The sequence below is a fragment of the Capricornis sumatraensis genome, chromosome 21, assembly GCF_032405125.1.
Source record: "Capricornis sumatraensis isolate serow.1 chromosome 21, serow.2, whole genome shotgun sequence".
Taxonomy (NCBI): Eukaryota; Metazoa; Chordata; class Mammalia; order Artiodactyla; family Bovidae; genus Capricornis; species Capricornis sumatraensis.
In genome coordinates this window covers 39,665,114-39,690,064 of record NC_091089.1, presented here as the reverse complement: position 1 = coordinate 39,690,064, position 24,951 = coordinate 39,665,114, and the positions used below count along the sequence as shown (strand labels likewise).

Below are 24,951 nucleotides of genomic sequence, written 5' to 3'. Positions count from 1 at the left end.
ACTCTACATGTTTTCAAAACCAAAGAACCTTTCTCCAAATACTACTTCTTGGTAGACAGTTGGGGCTGCATCTTCTTGATGCTATTTTTATTGTCCTATTTCTAGGGGGCAAAGAAAAGATTCTTCTTTTCTGAGCATATGCATTCTTCTTGCATTGGGTAATTTTTTCTACAGTAATTTGATCCAGAAATTGTTTTCTTGCACTAACACATCAAACTACTCAAAATGCAGGTGAGTAAACTCTATCTGCCTACCTACCAAGCAGCTGTTTGAGAAACATTAGAGTAAAAGATTAAATGTTCATTGGATGCATTTTTTTCTATTGAAAATGAGCTTATATTAATCAAACTCTGTCTGCCCATAATCTGCAATATGGAAAGCAGGGAATGTGTCTTTACATGTGTTTTTTTTTTTTTGGTGTGCTGTGCAGCTCAAGAGATTTTAGTTCCCCAACCTGAGATTTAACCTGGACCTGACAGTGAAAATGCTGAATCCTAACCACTGGACCACCAGGGAATTCCTCTTTCTGGGTATTTTATCTCAGCATCTAGCTGGTATGGAATATAGTTGATACTCAATTAATAATTCATGGAATGAATGAATGATTCTTAAGAGAAAAAGACACACGGTTTTAGACTTTGACATTCTTATATTAAAAACTATTTTGAAAATTAACATTTTGAGGGGGCACTTAAAATTTTTCTTCCTCAAATTACATCCTTGGTCATATTTGAAAATTATGTACAGTACTCTGATTATTGGCCGCTGGTGGTACTTAGTGCTCTGCTATACTTCATGCCTTCCTTTGTGTCCTTGTGCCTGAAACCTTTCCACAGATCACCCCATAAATATCGCATCTTTGAAGATTTCATTCCAGGTTCACCATTGCTGTAGAGACTTCTCTCAATTGAGAAGAACTGATCTTGTTAGTATATCTTGTAAAGACTTCTAATAAAGCATGTATAAAGTATTTTGTCTTTCTCCCTTGAGATGAGTAGTAGCAACTTGAGAGCAAGCATCAGGTCTCACTTTTGTCTTAATAATCCTTGCATCTACTTTAATATATAATCAAATCTTTTAGAGGAAGACAGGGAAGATGAGGCTTTATAATTCGAAGAGTAAGGTACAACAGAGAGCAGAGGTCTACTGCCAGGAAGAAAGAGGGCAAGTTTCAGTGTTTTATTTCTACATTTAGTCCTGAGTTATGGACCTGCTGAAGTTTAAACTGTTGGTTATAAATATTATGAGCAGACATCAATCATATCACTTAAAAACCTTCTGAAGTACTCACGATTACGTACATAAACTTGAGCTCTGTATTTGACAAGGCAGTTTGCACCAGCGTCAGGATTAAACTTAATTTCAAAGTCATAACCTTTGGAATTTTCAGCACTCTTAGGGATAAGTTTTAATTTTCTAGCCAATTTATGATACTCTGCTAATTGTGTTTCAATCTGTAAGAAGAGAACACAAAAAGAAATACTGAAACAGTTCCATTCCATATGGTTTTCAATTGGCATTTTTTTGTGTGGCTTTACTCAAGACTATGTGTTTTTCATTAGTTTTAAAGTTGGCATTTTTAGTAGTAACAGTAGCAGTTTTAAAATATAAAGAATGAAAGATTTTATTCACACTAAATCTTAAGATAGTTTTAACACCATAATTAATTAGTAAGCAATATGGTTAGACAGCATCACTAACTCAATGGACATGAGTTTGAGCAAACTCTGGGAGATAGTGAATGACAATGAAGCCTGGTCTGCTGCACCCCATGGGGTCACAAAGAGTCGGACATGACTTAGTGACTGAATAACAACAACAAAATACTACTGTTCCTCCATCTATCTGATAAGGAGTTTGGAATAAAAGTCCCATGTTGAGGTATTAACTAAAATTCACTTTTTAAAGTACCAGACAGAAAAATTATGACACGGGAACAAACCTTAGCTTTGTCAATGTACAAAATAAAACATTTATTTAAAATGAGTGAACTGTAGTCACTCAAGTCTCTGAATGTTATTTCAACTGTTTTGATAAAAATATTTTACTAACACATTCCACATTTTCTGGTCTTTTCCCCTCCGTTCAGGGTTCTGTTCAAATTACGTCATCAGCAGGCTTTCCCTCTAACATGACACCCCCAATTTCTCTACCCTCTTACTTTACCCTTCAGAGCACGTGTTACCGCCTGAGAGAGATTATTCATGTGTTTGTCTCCATCACCTGAAAGCAGGCTCCATGAGAGCAGTTGCACCCCTTGCGACTAGAACAGTACTTGGCACAGAGTACTCAGTATCTGATGAAATAAACGAACCTGCAGAGTCTAGGCAATTTGTTTTCATATAGTTACCATCTATAAAATGAATACTTTGAAAGAAGGCAAGGACAAAAGTACCTATCAGAACGTGCTTAAATAATCTTCAATTTCCAAAAACTTAAAAGCAACACTTATATGCAAAATTTAAGATTTCATATTAATAAATCAGGAAATCATTTCAATTACTATAATTTGTAATACAGTAGCTCTCCAGGGATGACTAAGGTATGGAGTTCTCTCTGGCCTTATACTAAATAATCCTAGGAATTACTGTTTTTCACTAGGATTTTGCTGCTGTAATAAAGCAGTTTTCACAAGGCCATGTGCTCCATCCTGCCAGACTGTGGGGACAGCAGAAGGAGACACATTTCTCCTTCCCCCAACCAGCTCAGACAGAGAACATGCATCACATTTCTCCTCAAGAGTCTGGAGGTAGCCTCAATGCCCACCTCAGCAAAGAGCTCCAGAAGGGGACTCCCAGTCAGAGGTGGTGGGTGGGATACAAATCAGTTTGGAAAAAAAACTAAGGGGTGGACTCTTTATGCTGGACTTCAGTATTTTGCCTCCATTCTTTAATCTCTCCTACTCAGTACCCTAAGGTTTTCTTCTCACTGACCATGGCCCAACTGGCCCCTCATTAGGCCACTGTTTACCCACTTCCTGGGTAATTTTCTTCTTTCAGCCTGATCCTCCAAATCAAAAACAGCACTCATACAGCTAGTCTGAGCTAGTTAAACAGAGTTCACCTAGTCTAGAGATTCACAACTTCCTCTCTCCCACACAGTGCTTGAGAGGTAAAATGTGCTAATAACTGTTGAAGTGACATTTCAGGTTCACCGACCTGGTCTAATCACACTTCAGTTTGTAAATAAGGGAACTGAGACTCTGAGAAGTCAGATGTTGTGCTGAGGTCACATAAACATGTGCTGGTAAACCCAGGGCTACAATAAAGGTTTACCAAATTCTAGGTTCAAAGACCTTTGCGATTACCATCACTGGCTGGTTCTTAGAAATGCATATTTTTCTCTTTTATACACAGGGACAGAGATGAGCAGGTCAGGAGTACAAGGGAGCACAGATAATTAAGGCAAAGCAAAAATCTGCTGAAATGGCTCAAAAAATGAGGCAGTGCTTATTGCTCAGGCTGAATTGTGCATATGCAGCTGTGTAAAATACAGATTTTTAATAATGTAAAACAGTTAAAACCTGACCAAGAAGCTGTTTCATTATGCTTATAATGAACTTCACAATATGATCAGGGTGAAAAACCCGCACTGCCCCCATAGACAAACATAGATACTTAAAGGAGCCTTTTTTAAAAGACAGTGCTTTCCAGGACTTCCCTGGTAGCCCTGCCCTTCCAATACAGGGGATGCAGATTCAATCCCTGGTAGGGGAATGGAGAACCTACTTCCTTTCAGGCCTTTCTTAAGGGGCCTCTGTCCACTCCCAAGATACTTGTATTTCCAGAGTTCTATCTTCCTCCTCTGTATTCTTCCTTGGTGAATTCGTCTACCCTGTGGCTCCAATGACTATATATACAGATTTTTACCAAATCTATACTGCAAACCCAGGTATTTAATGCTGCAATACAGGCCCATGTAAAATAGTCTGTAAGATATTTTCATTTAAATGCTGCATGGGCACAACAGGTCTAGCTTACCATCTCCACTCCTGACTGCCAACTTCTCTATCTCTTCTTTTCCTAAGTGAATACTACTACTCATTGCCTGCCCCATCACTCAAACCAGACCCTGGTGTTGGCTCCCTTCTTTTCATCTCCTTATTCATTCTACCTCCTAAACAGACAGAATCCACCCATTTCTTTGAATCTCCACTAGCGTTATCTAAACTTCAGCCTGTAATTTCTACCAATTACTTCCCACAGATTCTTATCTGACTGCGTTGCTTCCTTCTATCCATTTTTCACATTATCAAAAATGAGATCTTTCTGAAATGCGATCTTATGTATTTAACATATTAATGGTCTGCCTCCTGGAGCTTTCAGGATAAAGTCTGAGCTTCTAAACGTGAAAAGGATGTTCACCATCTGGTCTTTCTCATCCTTGAGTCTCATCTTCATGCCACATCCCTTGCTGTTAGGCTCTAGCCACATGGAAAGCTCAGGACAGCAGTGTCCCTGGTGCTGCTTCCTCCCTAACTTCCCCACACATGTCACTTGCTGGCTCCCCAACCTGGCCAGGCTAATCCTCCCTCCTCACATTCCCCATTCAGCTCAGGTCTTACATCTGCAAGGAAGCCTTTCTGAAAACCACCGCATCCATCACCCTACACTATGCACACCAAAATGTTGTTCACGTGTACTATAGGCTTCCTCAGTATGCAGTGGAGGTCTGATCTCATGGTAGAGAAATGTCAACTAGAACGGCAGTTTCTTGAGTTCCTATGTCGTTTTATCCTCCCTCTGCACCCGACATGGTAAGTGGTACACAGCAGATGTTAAACACATGTCTGAGCAGTGAGGACGTAAATGAAGAAGTGACTCGTCCACTTCTAGAATAAAAGGCCTGGGACTTATGAAAACTATTTCCACGGCCTTAGAGACATTTTTTGTTCATTTCTTGGTTCACTATTGGAAAATACAGGCTATCTTAAGTATGACCGAGAAATTGGGCTGTTACTGAATTGACATGAAGGGATGAGTCTGGTTTTAGTAAAATGTCAATGCTGAAAAGTTTTACCTCTTTAGCCAATTTATTCTACTCACTCAGTTCTTCTAAATTGGGAGGGACCTTCACAAAGGTAAGTTCTGAGGAGGTGCTGCTCTGGGAATGGTAAGACATACCGTCTCTTTGCCTCGGGCATATTTCAGCTCCTCATTCCACAACTGCTGCTGTTCAGCCTCTAGGTCCTTGGTTAATTTATTAATGGTCTGCTGCAATTCATTTCTTTCATGATTTATTCTCTCAATGTCTGCAACCGAGTACTTCTGGTTGTCAACAATATTCTGTAGTTGAGAATTCTCCTGTTTCATTGTTTCACATTCTAGTTCTGCATTGCAAAAGAAATAAATTAAGTTCCTTCAATTCTAGTTGATTAAGATGTCTAAATTTCCTTGTCATTATGGAGAACAAATATTAGTGGTCAAGTGTGAACTATTTAAAGAGTTGATGTAGAGCAAAGCTAATATATGTAATCAGACTTACTTGGAAAAAAATAAATCAATTTATTTATTGAGGACAGATAATTACTGTCCTTGATACGACAGATGATCAATATTCCAAAGAACAAGAGTTAAATCAAATAGCCTAAGGAGTATCTACATAATTCCTACACGAGACAGACACAGTTGTAAAACCCTTGAAAGAATAAAATCAAACTAGGCAGAGACCTGGAAAAATAGTAAAGTAGGTCCACATAGCTATTTATTTTGTAAACTGCCAGCCAATGGCTCTGTGACGTGTAGATATCTTTCTTTGTGCTACTTCTGGCACCATAGAAGCATCCCATAGAAGCAATTCATGGGCCACAGTATTTTCAGTTTTATGATTAAGATCTATTATCTGTTTATGAAACCAAGGTTAGGAGCACACAAGATATAAACAAACTTTCTTTAGTTGGGCTTTTATAGCATCTTTTCATGTTATTTTCAATCAGGTTAAGCTGTGGAGTAGCCTAGGAGGTACTGACAGTGATAGAAGATAAGGCAAATATAGCAGACTGAGGCTGGCTAAGATTTAAAAACCTGGCATAGTAATTACAAGGTGGAACTGAAGATATGTTTATGTTCAGGCAGCATATGTTCTTAGATTAGGTCCCTCTTGGCTTCAAAGAGTCAGGTATCTGAAAACATGTTAGAAGGTATAGTAGGTTGAATCATGGTCACCCAAAGACGTGAAGTCCCAGACCCTGGAATCTGTAATCAATACTTTATTTGGACAAGGAGTCTTCACAGATGGGATTAAGTATTTTGCAGTAAGGAGATTATCCTGGATTATTGAAGTGGGCCCTAAAGGTCATACATGTTCTGAAAAGACAGGCAGAGAGGAATTAACACAGACAGAAGAGACACATGCACACAGAGAAGGCAGTATGTAGATGCAGGCAGAGACTGGAGTGGCGTGGCCACAGTCTCAGGAATGCCATCGGACTCCAGAAGCTGGAATAGGCAAGGAATGGGCTCTCCCACAGGGTCTTCAGAGAAGGTGTGGCCCTGCCAATTTCCAGACTCTAGCCTTCTGTGAGTGGATAAATTTCCACTGTTTTAAGTCACCAAGTTTGTGGTAATTTGTTACAGCAACCTCAGGAAACGAATATAGAAGTCACTAAAAACTTGGTGGCCTGCTACCAACATTTACCATTAAGAGGCAAAAAGGTATGGATGACAAAGACTGCTCTGTATGTGCTAAGTCCCATGCATGCTCCCACCCCAGTCTAAATGAACTTTCAGCACTAGTTGTGCTTACCTACTCTAGAAATTTCTTCATCGAGACCATTCAATTTCTGGTCAAGAATGGCTGAATGAGACTCCAAATTGCTCATGTATGCCTGATACTTCTGAACATCTGCTTGTAAAGAAGTTTTCAGTTTTCTCAATGACTCTAGGCGATTCTTTAAAAGAAAAAGAGTATGAAGTTATTCTTGTCAATAATCATTTCATACTTTACTTGAAAGTAAAGCAATATTCAAATTCATCTTAAAGAAAGGTAAATTAGAGTTTTCTTTTCATTTTTAGAGGGAGTCAAAAAGAACTAAAAGGGGAGTTTACTGTTATTACCCAATTGGAAGGAGTATTTTTCAGAAGCCAATTTGGGATAGAAAAAGTCAAGGGCCAGATTGAAAAAGCACAAACATTTAAAAATCTGTTACTTTATAGAACATTTCAGTATCATAATACACAAAATAACATTAGATATCTGGACATCATCATTTAGCTTTTAGAAATCCCTCAGCATACAATATATTATACAAACTCGTTATCATTCTCTTTCCATGGATTACAAAGCTCAGGACCTCTTGTTGGTGCTCCCATGAGGTATGTAACATGGGGACCTTGTTCTAAAGATCCTTTTGATCTGATGTAAGTAGATAAGATTCTTTCATCATATTCTGAACACCATTAGTCCCAGACCAATAGATCACAAGGGAAAACAAAGCTTTAGGGAGACCAAACATGTTTTCATTAGGAGTTGTGGCCTATATTAAAAAAACTTAACTTTTAAGAAGCTTATTTTGCTAATGCATTTCCTAATGCAAATCTTTGCATTTTAATGAATTTTGCTAATGCATTAGAAATTTTTTTTTATCCATATAGCTGTTTCTTTATACAAAGAAACAGCTAGTTTTCTCCACAGAGATCCAAGAGTGTCAGTAACTGTGTAAGCCTATTTAAGATTAGCATGTTTACTAACCGGTTCTTTTTCTCTTTCTTGCTCCAATCTTGCAATTTGTTCATTCAATGCTCTGTTTTTTGCTGCTAATGATTCCAGCTTGGAAGCATCTACGTTAAATAAATCCTCTGGAGAAAAAAAAACCCAAAATTTCATAAGGTCTCAGATCTGCCTAGGAAATTCTTCCCCAGGTTTTCACCATTGCTCTCTCCCTCACTTCCTCTAGTCTCTACATAAAACCCTTGCAGTGAAGGACCTCTTCCCCTCTGTAAAACTGCAATCCCTCCCTGCGGTCCACTGCACTCTCTGCCGCCCAGGCCTACTTCATTTTCCTCTGTAGCACTTACCACCATCTGACTTAACTGTTCATCTGATTATTGTCTCTGTCTAATAGAATGCAAGCTCATGAGGGCAGAGATTTCCCTCACTCATTAATGTATCCCTGGTGCTGACATGGTGGGCGGCACATAGTGTGTATATAATAGTTTGAATAAATGAATATAATTTATATGCTTTATTATAACTGAAATAGCAAAGAAGTCACTAGTGCTTTTGGTTTCAGATCACTATGAATTTTCCTCTTTAAAAAGAAGCCCAACATCACATACTTTGCTTGTTCCCTTTCTCATGTGGACACACTGAAACCATCCTCACTATTCTCCAGAAAGGTATATCCCACGGATACACAAGAGAATGGGGCTGAGAGTGGCAGGGTATCCTCCTGTTCTGAATGATTCTATAGTCTTTGCAGGATAGCTTTACACATCTTAAACTTAGCTATTTTACCTACTACTCTGGCATTTTATATATGACTATTATAAAAAAAGAAAAACGATGTAAAATACCTATGAAACATTTTTTAAAAGTTAGCCAGTAAGTTCTGAATGTCACTAGATCATAGCTGAGTGGAAAAATAATTTCTTTCTTTGGAAATACAATGGCCCCTTAACTTTCTGACATGAATTATGGGAGACCATAGGTCTTATCACTAACTGGTACTTTACTTATTAAAATAATAAAGCAAGGACATCCTTTATTTCTCTCCACCAAAGAAGCAGTTATAATAAAAATAAGGAGGTATCTAAATACATTCGAAGTGAGGAGCTCATATAAACATTCAGCATAGTAAGATAACCTACACACCAGCACACTAGGAGCAAAAGCACTTACTCAGCTTGGACTGCAGCTCTGCATTCATCTCGTCAAAGCTGTCAGCACCAGTCATGAAACTTTCATAGCATTTTATGGTGTAGTCCAAAAACAGCTGATTGGGTGAAGCAGATTTAAAAATTCAGTCGTGAATCTCTATTTAGTTTGTTTCACTTTTCTAAGTGAAAATTTAAATATGAATGAAAATAATGAAAGTCAGTTATACCAAGTGGTTACATGAACTCCTGTAAATGAGACACAAACCTAGGGAATATCATTAATTATGCTGCACAGATTTACTCAGTCTGCTACTTCTAAAGTGAATAATGAGGATTAAAAGAACACTTAAATTTGAATAAAGGTGTTATTTAGTAAATGGTAAAAAAAACCCCCAAAAAACCAGAAAAGCCCATAATTTCAGAGAAGGGTTTTGAGAAGGTGAGATGATGCTTATCAATTCAAATGTGAGAAACCTATATGCAGGTCAGGAAGCAACAGTTAGAACTCGACATGGAACAACAGGAAGAGGAGTACATCAAGGCTGTATATTGTCTCCCTGCTTAGTTAACTTCTATGCAGAGTACATCATGAGAAACGCTGGGCTGGAAGAAGCACGAGCTGAATCAAGATTGCCAGGAGAAATATCAATAACCTCAGATATGCAGATGATACCACCCTTATGGCAGAAAGTGAAGAGGAACTAAAAAGCCTCTTGATGAAAGTGAAAGAGGAGAGTGAAAAAGTTGGCTTAAAGCTCAACATTCAGAAAACAAATACCATGGCATCTGGTCCCATCACTTCATGGGAAATAGATGGGGAAACAGTGGAAACAGTGTCAGACTTTATTTTTTAGGGCTCCAAAATCACGGCAGATGGTGACTGCAGCCATGAAATTAAAAGACCCTTACTCCTTGAAGAAGTTATGACCAACCTAGATAGCATATTCAAAAGCAGAGACATTACTTTGCCGACTAAGGTCCGTCTAGTCAAGGCTATGGTTTTTCTAGTGGTCATGTATGGATGTGAGAGTTGGACTGTGAAGAAGGCTGAGCGCCGAAGAATTGATGCTTTTGAACTGTGGTGTTGGAGAAGACTCTTGAGAGTTCCTTGGACTGCAAGGAGATCCAACCAGTCCATTCTAAAGGAGATCCAGTTGGAAAAGACTCTGATGCTGGGAGGGATTGGGGGCAGGAGGAGAAGGGGACGGGACGACAGAGGATGAGATGGCTGTATGGCATCACCGACTCGATGGATGTAAGTTTGCGTGAACTCTGGGAGTTGGTGATGGACAGGGAGGCCTGGCGTGCTGTGATTCATGGGGTCGAAAAGAGTTGGACATGGCTGAGCGACTGAACTGAACTGAAGCATCTTTGGGGATAATGAAAAATTTTAATGAACTGCTGACAAGATTTGACTATGAAAGCCAGAACATAATTAATAAAGGCTGTAATTTACACTGTAACTTCAGGTTAAAAAAATGGCAAAGTTAGTGGAGATTTGAACAGTAGATTAGCACTCGATATTTATCCAAGGGAAAATAACACTCCATTTTGCAGTTCTGAGGTTTTCTGGTCACTGAGGATGTATCCTTTGTTAGGAGGCAAGGAGAACTGATAAGATTTTCCACAGTCAGATGAAGTCAGCATCCCTTAAGACAAACCAATTCCCTCTGCCCTGATGCTCTGCTTACTAAGCAACCTTCTCATTACTTGGTTGATACGGAAGGGGTACCCTGAATAGGTGGCATGAGTATTCCTGTAACTGGAAAAATGGATCACTAGGGGGAAATAAATAGATTTTCATTCCTCTTCAGATGTGAATTTGGTAAGATGTCAATCAGTTTTCTTAAGTTCGGTTGATTTTGATTTTGAATGTTTAAAAAAAAAACAACTGAGTCTCTAGATCCACAGAGCGGAAACTCAGAACCTGGTGAAGTTTGGTATTTTGGTAATTCTTTTAAATTACATTAAAAATTAATTTTTAATTTTAAATTAAAGTAACTTAAAAACAGTACTTTATAATTTCCAAAGTGCTTCTTTATATATATTGTCATCTGAAATAACAGCTAAGACAGCAGGAATAACTTTGACTGGTTTAACCTTTAGGATGACTATCAAGAAATTAATAATTAATTTAGTAGGTGTTATAATTTTATTTGGGTAAAAACTGAGGTATAATATATTTTGTCTAGCACACATACTGCAACATGGGAGGCGAATTCTCTCAAGAGGATCAGAGGCTTTCTAGCCGCTTTTCTAGCAGGGATCACCGATGAAGTATTAAGTCTAAAACAAACAACTAGGCAACACCATGGCAGTCAGCACATTTACCTTTGAATTTGAACCATTCCCTAGGTAGTAATAAAAGATGAGGTTGAGGCTATTTCTACTTTCTTTTTATGACAAGTGTTCCAGAAGGTGAAGAACAGAATTAGAACACAGGATGTTTATTTTTCATCTTAGGGAACCGCATAGTGATTGGTCTTTTATATGAGCTAGGGGAAACTGATGCTCAATCTCAATACTATAAATTTATTCCTTGGGGTGGGTGTTTGCTCCATCTGGATACATAAATTAGTCTGTTTCAGGAAACAGGGCGGAGTTCGTTACATAGTTTAGGCTCCATTAAAGGACCTTCTGAGAACCAATTTAGACTATTTATTTTATCTCAGTTACTTTTAGAAGCAAAAACTACCCTAGCTAAAATGGTCAAAACAAAACAAACAAAAAACCCACATGCCATCTATTTTAAGACCCAGTCTTTTATGCTTTGTGTCAACAAAATATATTAGAATAACGATGCCAGTAATGATTATCTTCATTCTAAAAGGGGAGAAAAAGAAATATATCTACACATAAACAATAACATGTTATGTTTTAATTCTAATTGCCTTGTCTTTTTTACTTAACATTTCCAAATTTCTGTGCTTATTTATTTTTAGGAAATTATAGTGTGAATCCAAGAGTAAATCCATTGACTAGTATTTCCAAAAATCAATTTTAGATTTCCAGGAAGCAAAAAAAGACAAGTTGTACAAAAGACTATGTTAATTTCAATAATGACACACTTAGTAAACAGTATCAGATGACTAATGTTTATGGTAGAGTAAGGCACCTTATTATGCATAATTCCATCTTCAGTTTCTTCTCCCCAAGGCTGTCCATCATCAAATGAAGGTGGGCTTTCTTTCATGGCATTATGTAACTGTTCGGTATACAAACATATTAAACTGATTAACTTTATGAGAAAAACACATTTTTCAAGTTTTGCCAAACTTGTTTCCAGTGTCATTTTTAGAAGCATTTACATTATTGCATGATAAAGTCTCTTGAGAGGTTATTCTTTTAAACCTTACAATATAATCCTTTTGACAGTTTAATAACTAAGTCCCTTAGGATTAAAAAAGGATGGGATCCATATTTAGTTCTATTCTACAAAGAAAAATATGCTTTCCTGGTGGTTCAGTTGTAAAGAACCCGCCTGCCAATGCAGGAGACCTAGGTGCAATCCCTGGGTTGGGAAGATTTCCTGGAGGATGGAATGGTAATCTACTCTAGCATTCTTCCCTGGGAAATCCCATGAAAAGAGGAGTCCATGGGATCGCAAAAGAGTTGGACACGACTGACTGACTAACCAATAATAGAGAAAAACATGTTGATCTTTTACACTGTTAGTAGCCCATTGGGAACATATGTATTGCTACACATTTTAACATAATTCTGAGAACTGAAAACAGAACTGCCACAAAAGCTAAGCCAGTAATAACGATTTATCTTAAATGAACTTAATTTTGGTGCTCAAATGTTATCTGACTCCTTCAAAATGTTTAAGAATGTACTTTAGGTTGAATTTCACAATATAAAGTCTTCATTTAAACAAATATTTAAGCTGAAAGTGATAGCAAATAATAAATTATAGCAAAACATTCAGATGTTTATAATTAACAAGCCAGAAGGAAAATGCCTAAATGTTTTTAAGGCACAGAAGTTCCACTTCAGAACATCTGTTTTATAACTTGTTTTAAAAATAAAATTAAAAAGAATTTGCTATAAAACCTAAAGATACAATGTATATCTAGTATAATCAACACTGAGCTCTAAAAAAAATGGACTATGTATTAGGAGTATAAAAGAACAATACATTTTCTTAGCCTAGCACTCATTTACAGGATTGCTGAGTGGGGATACTGCCCTGAGCCTAGAGTTGCTTGTCCTAGCGTTCCTTTCTTGTTCCAAAGGCACTCAATCCCTTCTGTGTATCTAGAGTGGATGCAGGCAAGCTCTGTCAACTCATCCTTAACCTCTTCTTCACTTGACAAGGCCTCATGTGACAATCAGATTTAATTAAGACTGAAGACATGCAGGGCATAGACCAAGATGAAAAACAGAATCTTCTACCTGTCATCAGGGTAGATAAACACAGTGTCTGTTGCTGTGTCAAAGGTCCTTGTGAGAACTCTTGCTATTCTGCAAAGTTGAAGGTGAGCCTTATGGAGGCACATACAGATCCCCAGAACTGGAGAAAAGACTCTTACTACAAGAACTGAGAATTCTGAACTGAGAAGATTTGGTTGAAAAAAATTTCAATCTGAAATCATATAAACTAGAAATATGGACTTGAATAAACTTCTCTTATGTAAAGGTGTCATTTACTAACAAACCACCACTCCTCAATAACATAAAATATGAGAGGAGAAAAGACTCTGAGGAATCTGAGATAAATGTTCAGGGGAAGTTCCTACTGACATTATTTTGCTGTGGTTTTTTTTTGTTGTTGTTGTTGTTTGAATTTTTGGGGGTTTTGTTTGTTTCTAGCTGTAAAACCTCATGAAAACAAATGATCTCCTTGCCTTTGGGATATTTCCCTTTCTTTCCTGTGGACTCATGTAGTAACGTTTTGAAGAACACAAAACCAAACATGCTTTGAAAACTGACTCAGACTTGCAGCTAATTGGTAAAAGCAAGATTGGGAGAGAAAAAGAAATATTCTGAGGAGGGGGGAAAAATCTTTCCTATGTATATATTCAAAGCGAGAAATCAAATACCTTGATGCAGTCTATTAGCCAAACCAAGGCTGCCACAATGTGAGGCCATGTATGAGGGGCACCCACTGTATACATGGAGCTTTTTGATAATGCAAAAGGATACCTATGAAAAATTAGAAAAAATAAGCTAGCATGTTAATTTTTATAAAAATAATGGCTAAATTAAGCAAGAAGTTACATTTTAAAAATTCCAAGTATATACCAACAGTCTTGACTTGTTTAGAAGTAAAATACTTGTCGAGATTCTCTTTGTCATCTTACTCACAAATGATTTTGTATATTTTTTTGACGATTACTTTGTACACATATCCCCTAAGTTGCAAAACTTGACTTACAACCAATAGGCAGGACTTCTCTTCTGAAAGATTATTTGTTCCCTCAAATGCAACGTACCCTAAATAAAACTCATGTATGTACTTCTCCTCAAATCCATCTCTCCCTGTGTTTGTCCTATGCAGGCTTTTCTGGACTCTTATCTCACTCCATTTTCACCAGGCTTTGACACCTGTCTTCTCTGATCTATAAAATCTGCAGGATCTAGTCCATCCTATCTATTCCTTATAACATGAGTAGTTGAGGGCTTTATGATCTATCATCTGTATTTTACTAATAATTCCCAAATAGTTGTTTTTTTTTTTTTTTTTTGCCTTTTCAATTGATCTTGCATATGTGACCCACAGGGGCCATCTTAAAATATACTACTTTTCTAACTCAAGATCTTTACACACTTACTGAGTTTCATTCTCCTCTCTGTTCCAATAATCTCTCTAGGCTAAAGAGAAATACAACATACAAACCCAAGATCTCTAAAGATTCTTGGAACCTCTTCTTCAAACTTTGTGTCAGGAAGTTCATACGAAGGGCAGAGGAAGCCATAAAGAAAAGTGAAGATCTTCAGGAAGTCTTTAACAGAAGGAGCTTGTAGAGATTTCATGGATACACTATATGCATAACCGTTTTCTGAAAGAAACTACAATAATTTTTATGAAATGTCAAATGTTTCACAATAGGAAAATTACTGAAAAGTACTTAAAGAGAACACTCACAGTTTACAATATTAAAGAATATAAAATACCTCACAGAGCTGTCGAATACACTGCTGAATAAATGCTTTGTCATTGAGTGGTCTTGGGTCCTTGATTTTTTCAGAAGTGGAAAATATACCAAACTGACTATTCCGGGATCCATGTCCACTAGTCCTGCAAACAAAATCAGTCACATCATTTCCTTCTGTGGTGAAGCCTAAATTATCTCAAGGCGATCTTACATATTTACTCATTTGGCTGTGCTGGGTCTTAGTCGCAGCACGTAGGATCTAATTCCCTGACCAGGGATGGAACCTGCGTCGGGCCACCTGCATTGAAGTCTTAGCCCCTGGATCACCAGGGAAGTCCCATGATTTTATATTTTAACATCAGCATCAAACATTAAAATTCAAGTCTTCAGTTTTTATATAAACAGATTTCTCTTTATTCAAAGCAGAGAGAAAAAGAACAAATAATGAAGATTAAAGTATAAAATGAGGCGGGAAGAAATACTTTTCTGGTGGTTTGCATCACTAACATACATGTTATCCTCTAAAAATATGTGTTCTGAGTCCAGCAGGTTCTCTGCACCAACCGTTTTCCAGGTCTCTTCAACAACCCAGATCCTTTCAACACCCTACTCACCCCTTCATGACTGCTCCTTTACTTCCAATCTCTTTATTTGCCATGATTTATTGTGAAAAAATTACCTTTGAGATGTTGAAATAGATCGTGTGTGCTTTCTTCATGAAAGTTATTGTCATGTGATATTATGTATCTGACTGTGATTTACCATAAATATGTCACTACTTTTTAGTCACTAATAGCTATAGCATAAATGCTCTAAGCGCCGTCCCCCCAAACAAAACTTCATTTGTTTAAACCTTTATAATAATTCCTTTTGCTAATCTTTGCGGCCCAACTTACCTAACTATTGTAGTTTATTATACTTGGAACAGTACTTTTCTTTATTGGACAGACTCCACAAAGCTGAGTTACAGCGAACATTGCTCTAATATCTCAACTCTGTTCACCAAAACAGAGTTTCTCCCTGCAAGTTTGCTTGCCGCTTTCAAATTCTCTTCTGCCCAGGCTCTCAAATCTCAAAGGTCTTTAGCTTGGGCCCTCTTTCACTGCTGCTACTGCTGCTGCTAAGTCACTTTAGTCGTGTCTGACTCTGTGCGACCCCACAGACAGCAGCCCACCAGGCTCCCCTGTCCCTGGGATTCTCCAGGCAAGAACACTGGAGTGGGTTGCCATTTCCTTCTCCAATGCATGAAAGTGAAAAGTGAAAGTGAAGTCGCTCAGTTGTGCCGACTCTTAGTGACCCCGTGGACTGCAGCCTACCAGGCTCCTTCATCCATGGGATTTTCCAGGCAAGAGTACTGGAGTGGGGTGCCATTGCCTTCCTGCTACTCTAATTAGCTAATTCCCCCCTGAGAATTTGCTAACTTGAGAACCACTCTTCTACCTACTGCTAGTAGTTAATCTTTAGTATGTTTATGCATATTTTTTACCAAGGAATACATGTATAGACTCAGCTCTTATTTTACACAAAATACTAATAGCTTTTGAAATTATTAAAGTATTTCCCAACTAATCAAAATACTGTATTATTCAACTTACAGTTTAAGAGTGTAGGGTCTAGAACCAGAGTCTGTGGTTAAAAATGCTATCTCTGTTACCAGTTGTATGACTTTGGGTAAATTACTTAACGTCTCAGTGCTTCAATTTCCTTACTGATAAAATGAAGACAATAACTATCTACACATAGAGCAGTTCTCAGGATTGAACAGAAGAGACGTAATATAGCACTTTTCTGGCTTACAAAAGTGCTCAGCAAACATTAGAGTTTATCATCATTATCTCCATTATCTCTGAAGTTCAGCTCTGAAATCAAAGTTACATTATAAAAATTCCTTAAGATTTTTCAGCTAGAATGAACACCAGAGACAGTTTAACCTGGGTTTATGACAAAGATTTCTCATAAGGTAACAAATATATCATCTCTAAATATTTTCAAAGTAGTTAAATAAACACCTGTCTTAAAGTTATATTTTAAGTTTTGGTGAGATTGAAAAAGAAGTTTCTTTTGGAGCTGGGAATTTCTTTAAAACAATTAACTTTACTGAGGTATAATTTGCTTAGAATAAAATGCACCTGCTTAAAGCATACAGTTTGATGAGGTTTGATAAGGTACACACCTGTGAAAACTCTACCATGATCAAGATTAAACGTTTCCATCATCCCAAAGTCTCATCCCTCTAAACAGTCAATCCTTACTTCACTCCAGACAACCTGTGATCTACTCTAGACAGCGGTTCTCCAAGTGTGATCTAGGGGATCTGAGAAGTCAAAACTTTTCACAATAAAATTAAGGCTCTTTTTCACCCGTTTCGTTCTCATTCTCTCTGAGTGTACAGTGGAGTTTTCCAAAGGCTGGCTACATGTCAGATACTGCAGCAGACTGAATTCAGAAACAGAGGAGAACCTAGCTACCTTCTATGAAACCAGACATTAAGAGACTGCAAAAACGTAAAACAACATCACCTTATTGAAATACTTTTGTTTTTAAAAAATGTTTTTTAAAATAAAGCATGTTATTTATGTTAACATGTAATAGGTTATTGTTATTTTAAATTGAATTAACAAATATTAAAAATTTCCCCCTCAGTTTCAATTTCTAATATAGTTAATATCTATAGAGATAGCCCATAAAATAAGAGTCCATAATATTTGTTTTTGTTGTTGTTCAGTTGCTAAGTCATATCTGGCTCTTTGTGACCCCATGGACTGTAGCACACCAGGATTCCCTGTCCTTCATTATCTTTCAGAGTATGTTCAAATTCATGTCAATTGAGTTGGTGATGGCTTCCAACCATCTCATCCTCTGTCATCCCCTTCTCTTCCTGACCTCAATCTTTCCCAGCATCAGGGTCTTTCTCGATGAGTCAGCTCTTTGCATCAAGTGGCCAAAGCATTGGAGCTTCCTTCAGCAGCAGTCCTTCCAATGAATATTCAGCATTGATTTCCTTTAGGATTGACTGGTTTGATAATATTTAAGAGTATTGAAAAGCCTCTGACTAAAATGTTGGACTAGATGACGATTCCTAATGTTAAAATGCTCTGATTCCAGAGTGTCTATGTGAAGAATTTTCCATCAAGTATTCACTTGTAACAATGAAACAGTGGTCTGAATGTTTTGATGTATCTTTCAGCATCATCTAAGGCAAATATAACCAATTTAACCATTTAAAACAGAGGAAAACAGATAACTTTCTCTTGAAAGGGACAATGATATCTAATTTTTTGTACTTTGAGCATTTAACTCAATGTATGGCTATGAGAATCTTTTCCATTAGAATTAATAAAAAATATCATTACCTTTTACCAAATACAGAGGCTTTTCTTTCAGATGTGGGTCTGTTTATATTCAGTTTTCCAAAGGTTGATTTTTCTTTGCTTTAAGAAAAGGAGAAAAACAAACTCTTCAAATGAATGGAAAAATATTAGTTCAAGAGACTTTTGGAAATATGTTACCCATTCCCTACAAAAATAATTCAAAAGCATGAAAATTTTCAGCAGCAATTACAGTTGTTATAAACGGGCTGGGCTTATAATATAGTATATATTTGCTTAACCAAAGTGTTAAGAAGAAAGTAGGAAAAAAACCCATATCTACATTGTTATTTTAATTATCTTAAAATATGCACATTTATGGATAACAACTTCAAAGGAAAATGAATAATTTAAAAATAGGTATTTTCAATCATTGACTGATAGTCACACTTAAATTTTGTTCTTTTGAGGCTTACTCTTTATTAGAATGTGGCTATACTTAAGAACATACATTATTGTCAATTACTGACCAAAAATATTGACAAAAGCAGTCTTTTAGCTTCTGACAATTTAAGGCACAAATCTTTTGCAGTCGTAACGTGCAAAAGTACAAAAAATTTCTCTGATTTCAGAAGAAAAAAATGTATAAATATTTCAAATTTCTAAAAGTAGCAGAGGCTCATACAATGTAAACCTAAGTAATTTAAGAGCAATTGTCAAGTAACTTCATTGGAGAAGGAAATGGCAACCAACTCCAGTATTCTTGCCTAGAGAATCCCAGGGATGGGGGAGCCTGGTGGGCTGCCGTCTATGGGGTCACACAGTCGGACACGACTGAAGCGACTTAGCAGCAGCAGTAGCAGCAAGTAACTTATACCTTGGTAATACAGGATTGATACAACTCATATAGATTACAAATAGCCTTCTCTTAATTTTAAGAAAATCATTCATAGGGAAAAATTAGTTTATGATCGAAAGTTCTCCCCCCAGTTGATTTTTTATTGAAAACATAAAAAAAAAAAAATGAAGTATAGTTGATTTATGATGTCACAGGTATACACCAAACTGTTTATTATACATTATTACAGGATATTGAATACAATAATAGCAAGTTCTTCTGGACACCTTTTCTGGACACCAATGAATCTCCAGGAAATAGTTTAGAGAAGCAGTGTTCTATAGGTGGCTCCTAAACTGCAGTTAATTGTCAGAGCAAGTAATAGTTTTGATTGAGAACTGTGCTAGTTGAATAAACTCAGTAAACTGAAAATTATAGCACAGAACCTGCTCAAACAAGCAGCTCTGAGGAAAGCAGAAAAATAAGAATGAAAGAGCACTGAAGGGGAATCAGCAGTCCCTTAGGGATTGCCTTACAAAGTTTGTGGCTTTTGAGATTTAAGAATCAAATGAGATAAGACAACATGGAGTAACGGGCCACTCTCAGCCTTCATTGATTCCAAATCAGGTACTGCTGACAACAGACAAGACTCATCACAATATTACTCACACTACATCTTTGCATTAACTACCTTTACAGATTTCTCTACCAAAGACAATAAGGCATGAGGTACTCACGTTTGAGGGGTATGGAGACCTGGTTTATTTAAGTCTTGGGATCTTAATTCCTGCATAGACAGGCGGCCAGCACCACCGGTGGAAAATGAACTGCGTTTCATGCTTATGACCTGCATTCATGAATTTGATATTAAACAAGTCTTTCCAGATGTAGATGGTACATTAAACCTCAACTATTATCTCATCCTCAAACAGAAAGGCAGCCAAGTTTCATTGTTCTTTCCTAGGTTATCTTGTTCATGTAAGGTGAAGTCCTCATTTACAGGGAATATTTATCTATTTGATTTCCTTTAAAAATATTCAACAAATGAAAATTTTTACTAACTGCCTACCACGTACAAGGGAGTGTGCAAAGCAGTGCAAACGATAGAAAGGTGAATAAGGTATGATTCCTCTTCACAAGGTAGTAAAACCCTGAATCCTAGCTCAGATTACATTACCACTGTTGGCTCTGCCTATTTCGATGGGAAGTCAGAAGCTACCTGACAACAACTCTCTCTGATGTTTCCTTTGGTCTCAAACCATTGTTTTCTTTTCCTAAAGTCCATCCTCTTTAGCTCTGTCCTTAACCTTCTCTTTCTCATTTATATTCTTCAATTACTGGCCCTCTTACTTCAGTCTCCCTTTTATCAAGGATAAATTATCTGGTCTACAGGCCGCTGTCCAGTTCCTCAGACTACATTCACATCTCACTCCCTTCCCACCTCCTGGGGTATCTTTCACTGAGAAACCTTCGGATCCTATTGTTACTTAGTTCAACCTCACTCTGATTGCTGCAGGACAGGCCAATTAATCTGAGACATGGTGCTGAAAGAGCTAACTGAAATGCCAGGTTCTTTTATAGATCGGAGATGCCAGGGAGGTGAAGAAATAAAGTAAAATGGCCATTAATCTTGAAAATATCTCTTAGAATGGCAAGCCTTAGGCAGGGGATGTGTTAATTTCTTCTTTCTGTTATCTACAGGTGGACAGGGTTCTGAACAAAGGCACTTTAGTTTAACAGTCAGGCACAGGGGCAGGATTCTCTGAGGTTGGCCGTTATGTATGATTATAATAACAAAAGCAACAGAAAACAAGTCAAAGAAACAGTTCTAACTAGAGTCAGAATTGGCTTTTCTCTGCAACAGGATCTTGTCTTTGAGGCATTAGACACTGTACTCCTCACCTTTCCAGGTCCCGCCCTGGTTTCCAGGACAATGGACATCTGTGGTTATCCTTTTCTCTAAGCTCTCCTTTGTCTTTGAAACTGATACACTCTTCCCTTCTTTGTGTGGACACCCATTTCTTCTTCAGTATACACTTCTGTATCTAGTAAACTTTTGCACTCTCATCTATATGTTCCCTCCCAATCTCCACTTAAAATGTACTCTCAGGATCTGAGATTAATACTCCTGGATGTACTCCGTACACGGCAATCGGGATGTTACACTAATAGCTCAAACGCAAAAACAACAAACAGTTCCTCATCTTGTCTTCCTCTGTGTGCTCTCATCAATTTTTCCCTTTTTCCTCTCTCCAGGCCCTCTTCTTCCCATCAGTGTCCGCTTGGCCCACCCCTTCTCCCTCGGAAAATCACTGCCGTAAGAAATTTACTGGACTCTGGGAAACTAGCGCCTCGTACCGACTGGCTCGAGAGGTCGGTTACAACAACAAACACCAAAACGTCGCTTCCCAGGGCTTGTGAATCTAACCTGGCGACCTGGCGTTCTCCCTCCAGCTGCGGAACAAAATTAACCCAAAATCATTAGTTACCGTTCTTCCAGCTTCCCGAGACGATCCAAAGACCGAACTGCTGTAAACCCTGCAACCGCCCACTAGACAGGACAGCAGCCGCCAAAACACAAACTCCTTCCACCCGCCGCCGCCTTTCGAATTTTAAAATCTCCGCCGGCGTGTACGTCATCGCGCAGGACGTGCGCGCGCGTGCGCAATTTTCTTGCGCAACTCTTGTACGCAATTCTCGCGCGCCGCTCCTCGTCGCTGGACGTTTTGCGTATTGCTGGCGCGCCGCCACCTCACCTGCTGCACTGGCTTTTCGTGGCCACTGTGAGCGTCCTCTGCAAAGTCAGGTCCGACCTTTGAATTTAGCGGTGAATGCCGGAGCGCTGTACGTCACTGAGTAGCGAGCAGAGCGCTCCAGGCCTGGAAACTCGTTTTTTTTTTTTTTTTCCGTACAGCAACATGGCCGTTCCCGTCGAGTCTTAGAAAAGGAGAATTTTTTTTTATCCCCACTTTGTCCTGAAAGGCGTGTCTTTCAGGATCTCTGGGTTAGACGCGTGCTGTTTCATGAAGCAAGTCTGGGAAGTACTGGAAGTACTGGGAAGGCGGCGAGGTAGGCGTTAGTGACAGCGGAATGTGGGCGCAGTCGGCCTCAGGGTCGCGCTGCTGATGCAGGCGGATTCTTTACGGACTGAGCTATCAGGGAAGCCCAGTAAGCTACTTTGCTAAAACAGGGCATCACCCGCTTCCCTGAATTTGAACTCAGAGGCAAACACAGCCCCAAACCTGGAAAGTGGTGGGGGTGACAGGGGAGCTCAGAGCTCCAGGACTGGATACCTGGGTCTTGCAGCAGTTGTGCCATCAACGAGTTGTACATACTGTCGTGGTCCGGGTGCGGGTTGGAAAAGGATTTCCAGACATGAGACAGAATGAGAGGGAAATAAAAGTTTATTAGAATGGGAGACAGCGGGCCAGCCCAAGGGAAAACCGACGTTGAACAGGGGTCCTTAGTCCATTTTTATACCCAGGGTGCATGGAGTAGAATAGGGGTCTTGCGGGTCATTTGCTGATTGGATGAGGGATGTATGCTGGGTGGGGGAAGAGTAGGGCAAATACCTTCTCTCTAAGGAGTAGGAGGGGAGACAGGTTATACTGTTCCATTAATAGTTACAACATGCGGAGGGAAGGGCTGTAAGGGTCTGGTTTTTCTGTTCCTGCATTCCAAGACCCTCCTTGGTTTTATCTGCTCTTTCGTCCTAGGATCACCACACATACTTTAGGGTAAGTCACCTTTCCTATGTGAATTTCAGCCTTCCCATCTACACTTCTAGCTTGCACTCTCCGTTTTAGGACCGCTTCACCACAAGTGATGACTCTTGATACCCCGTGGCCTATAGCCCTTCAGGCTCCTCTGCTCATGGGATTTTCCAGGCAAGAATACTGGAGTGAGTTGCCATTTCTTCCTCCAGGGGATCTTTCTGATCCAGGGATGAAATCCCCGTCTCCCGTGTCTCCTTTGGCAGATGGATTCTTTTCCACTGAACCACCTGGGAAGTCTTGATGGCTCTGAAGGGAGGACCAGTAACAGAATTACTGCCACCGGTAGCATTTATTTGATTGCTTTGTGTGAAACACGAGCCACAACACTCATTTAGTTCTCTAAACTGCCCCCTAAGATGTCCTAAAATGATTAAATCGAAGCTCAGTGAAATCAAATGACTGGTCCATGGTCATAATGCTAATGCAAATAGTGTTAGAAATTTGAATCTATATACATTGCTACTGTTATTAACTGTTCTATTAACTGCTTAATGTATTTCTTATTTTATTTCTTATTCTATATCACTTTTTAAGTTCTCCACTACACAACCTTTAGTAATCAAAATCCAGAACTTAACGCCTTTTTTGGTCTCTTTTTTTTTTTTCATTTTGGCTGTGCCATTCAGCCTATGGGATCTTAGTTCCCTGACTGGGACTGGAACCGAGAACCTGAAATCCAGAGTCTGTGAAAGCTCAGAGTCCTAATCACTGGCTTACCAGGGAATTCCCTAAAAAGTGTCTTTTAGGAAAAGATAAGTTCTGAAAAAACCTAGTTGCCAGAAGAGGACTGCTCAGAACCAATTGCAGATCTGGACTCTACCTTGCAGTTTTGCTAAGGGGTTAGTGCTTCTGATCGGAGAAGGCAGTGGCACCCCTCTCCAGTACTCTTGCCTGGAAAATCCCATGGATGGAGGAGCCTGGTAGGCTCCAGTCCATGGGGTCGCTAAGAGTTGGCTTGACTGAGCAACTTCACTTTCACTTTTCACTTTCATGCATTGGAGAAGGAAATGGCAACCCACTCCAGTGTTCTTGCCTGGAGAATCCCAGGGACAGAGGAGCCTAGTGGGCTGCCGTCTATGGGGTCTCCCAGAGTCGGACACGACTGAAGCGAGTTAGCAGTAGCAGCAGCAGTGCTTCTGATGGAGTCTGGTAGGCTGCAGTTCATGGGGTCGCTACAAGTCAGACACGACTGAAGCGACTTAGCAGCAGCAGCAGCAGCAGTGCTTCTGATATCCTGTTAAAATTGCATTTTGCTCTGTTTTGACTCTTTCTGCACTCCATTGGTAGCAGTGATTAGTAAAGCAGTTGTTCTGGAGAGACTTACTGTAGTAAGTGTGGTTTAAAAAGGAGCTGACATCCTAATAGCTCCTATGGAAATTCTGTGGCCTTCTCTAGGCTTATATCATTTAAAAGGCTGAATTCTCATAGGTAATGCAATATTCTTTGGTTTGACAGGACACTCACCATTTTAGGATTCAGTGTCTTCGTGACTTGTAGGCTATAGACCTATTGGCTAGAGCCAGGTGCCAAGTGGGAGGTTGTATGGAGGCTCGAGAAACAGGAGGATCTCATTGGGATTCCAGAAATAAGGTCAGGTCTTTACCCTCTTGGTCAAGTTGGCTGAAATTTTTGAATTATCAACGCTGAAATTAAAAGTTTACGTTGTTTTAGATATAGTGAATAGACTTACGGACATGGGGAGCAGGGAGGAGAGAGTGAGATGTATGGAGAGAGGAACATGCAAACTTACATTACCGTATGCAAAATAGATTACCAATGGGAATTTGCTGTATGTGTCAGAAAACTCCAACAAGGGCTCTGTATCAAGCTAGAGGGGTGGGATGGGGAGGGAATTCGGAGTGAGGTTCAAAAGGGAGGGGATATAGGTATATCTATGGCTGATTCATGTTGTGGTTTGACAGAAGACAGCAAAATTCTGTAAACTAATTATCCTTCAATGAAAAAAATTTAAAAAGTTTATATTGTTTTAATGTTTCATTGTAATGTTTTATTTTAATTTTTCTTAGTCCTACTATACTTATTAACAACTCAAAAAATTTAAATTTGCTTCTGTGTACATTCAAGTTTATATACTTGCACATAAAATCTATG

General features: G+C 38.7%; 1 protein-coding gene across 1 annotated transcript in view; it reads right to left on the bottom strand.

The window, feature by feature from the left end:
• Positions 1 to 21,597, bottom strand: part of NDC80 (NDC80 kinetochore complex component) — a 34,140-nt gene extending 12,543 nt beyond the window's left edge. The window contains exons 1-12 of the mRNA XM_068993947.1: positions 21,553 to 21,597; positions 19,801 to 19,910; positions 18,271 to 18,348; positions 14,937 to 15,060; positions 14,659 to 14,831; positions 13,862 to 13,964; positions 11,932 to 12,021; positions 8,839 to 8,932; positions 7,690 to 7,796; positions 6,745 to 6,889; positions 5,124 to 5,329; positions 1,302 to 1,454 (exon numbers count right to left, since the gene is read on the bottom strand). Of these exons, the coding sequence (XP_068850048.1) occupies positions 1,302 to 1,454; positions 5,124 to 5,329; positions 6,745 to 6,889; positions 7,690 to 7,796; positions 8,839 to 8,932; positions 11,932 to 12,021; positions 13,862 to 13,964; positions 14,659 to 14,831; positions 14,937 to 15,060; positions 18,271 to 18,348; positions 19,801 to 19,901 (1,374 nt within the window). The 5' untranslated portion in view covers positions 19,902 to 19,910; positions 21,553 to 21,597. The remainder of the gene's footprint in view (positions 1 to 1,301; positions 1,455 to 5,123; positions 5,330 to 6,744; positions 6,890 to 7,689; positions 7,797 to 8,838; positions 8,933 to 11,931; positions 12,022 to 13,861; positions 13,965 to 14,658; positions 14,832 to 14,936; positions 15,061 to 18,270; positions 18,349 to 19,800; positions 19,911 to 21,552) is intronic.
• Between the last annotated feature and the right edge of the window lie 3,354 nt (positions 21,598 to 24,951).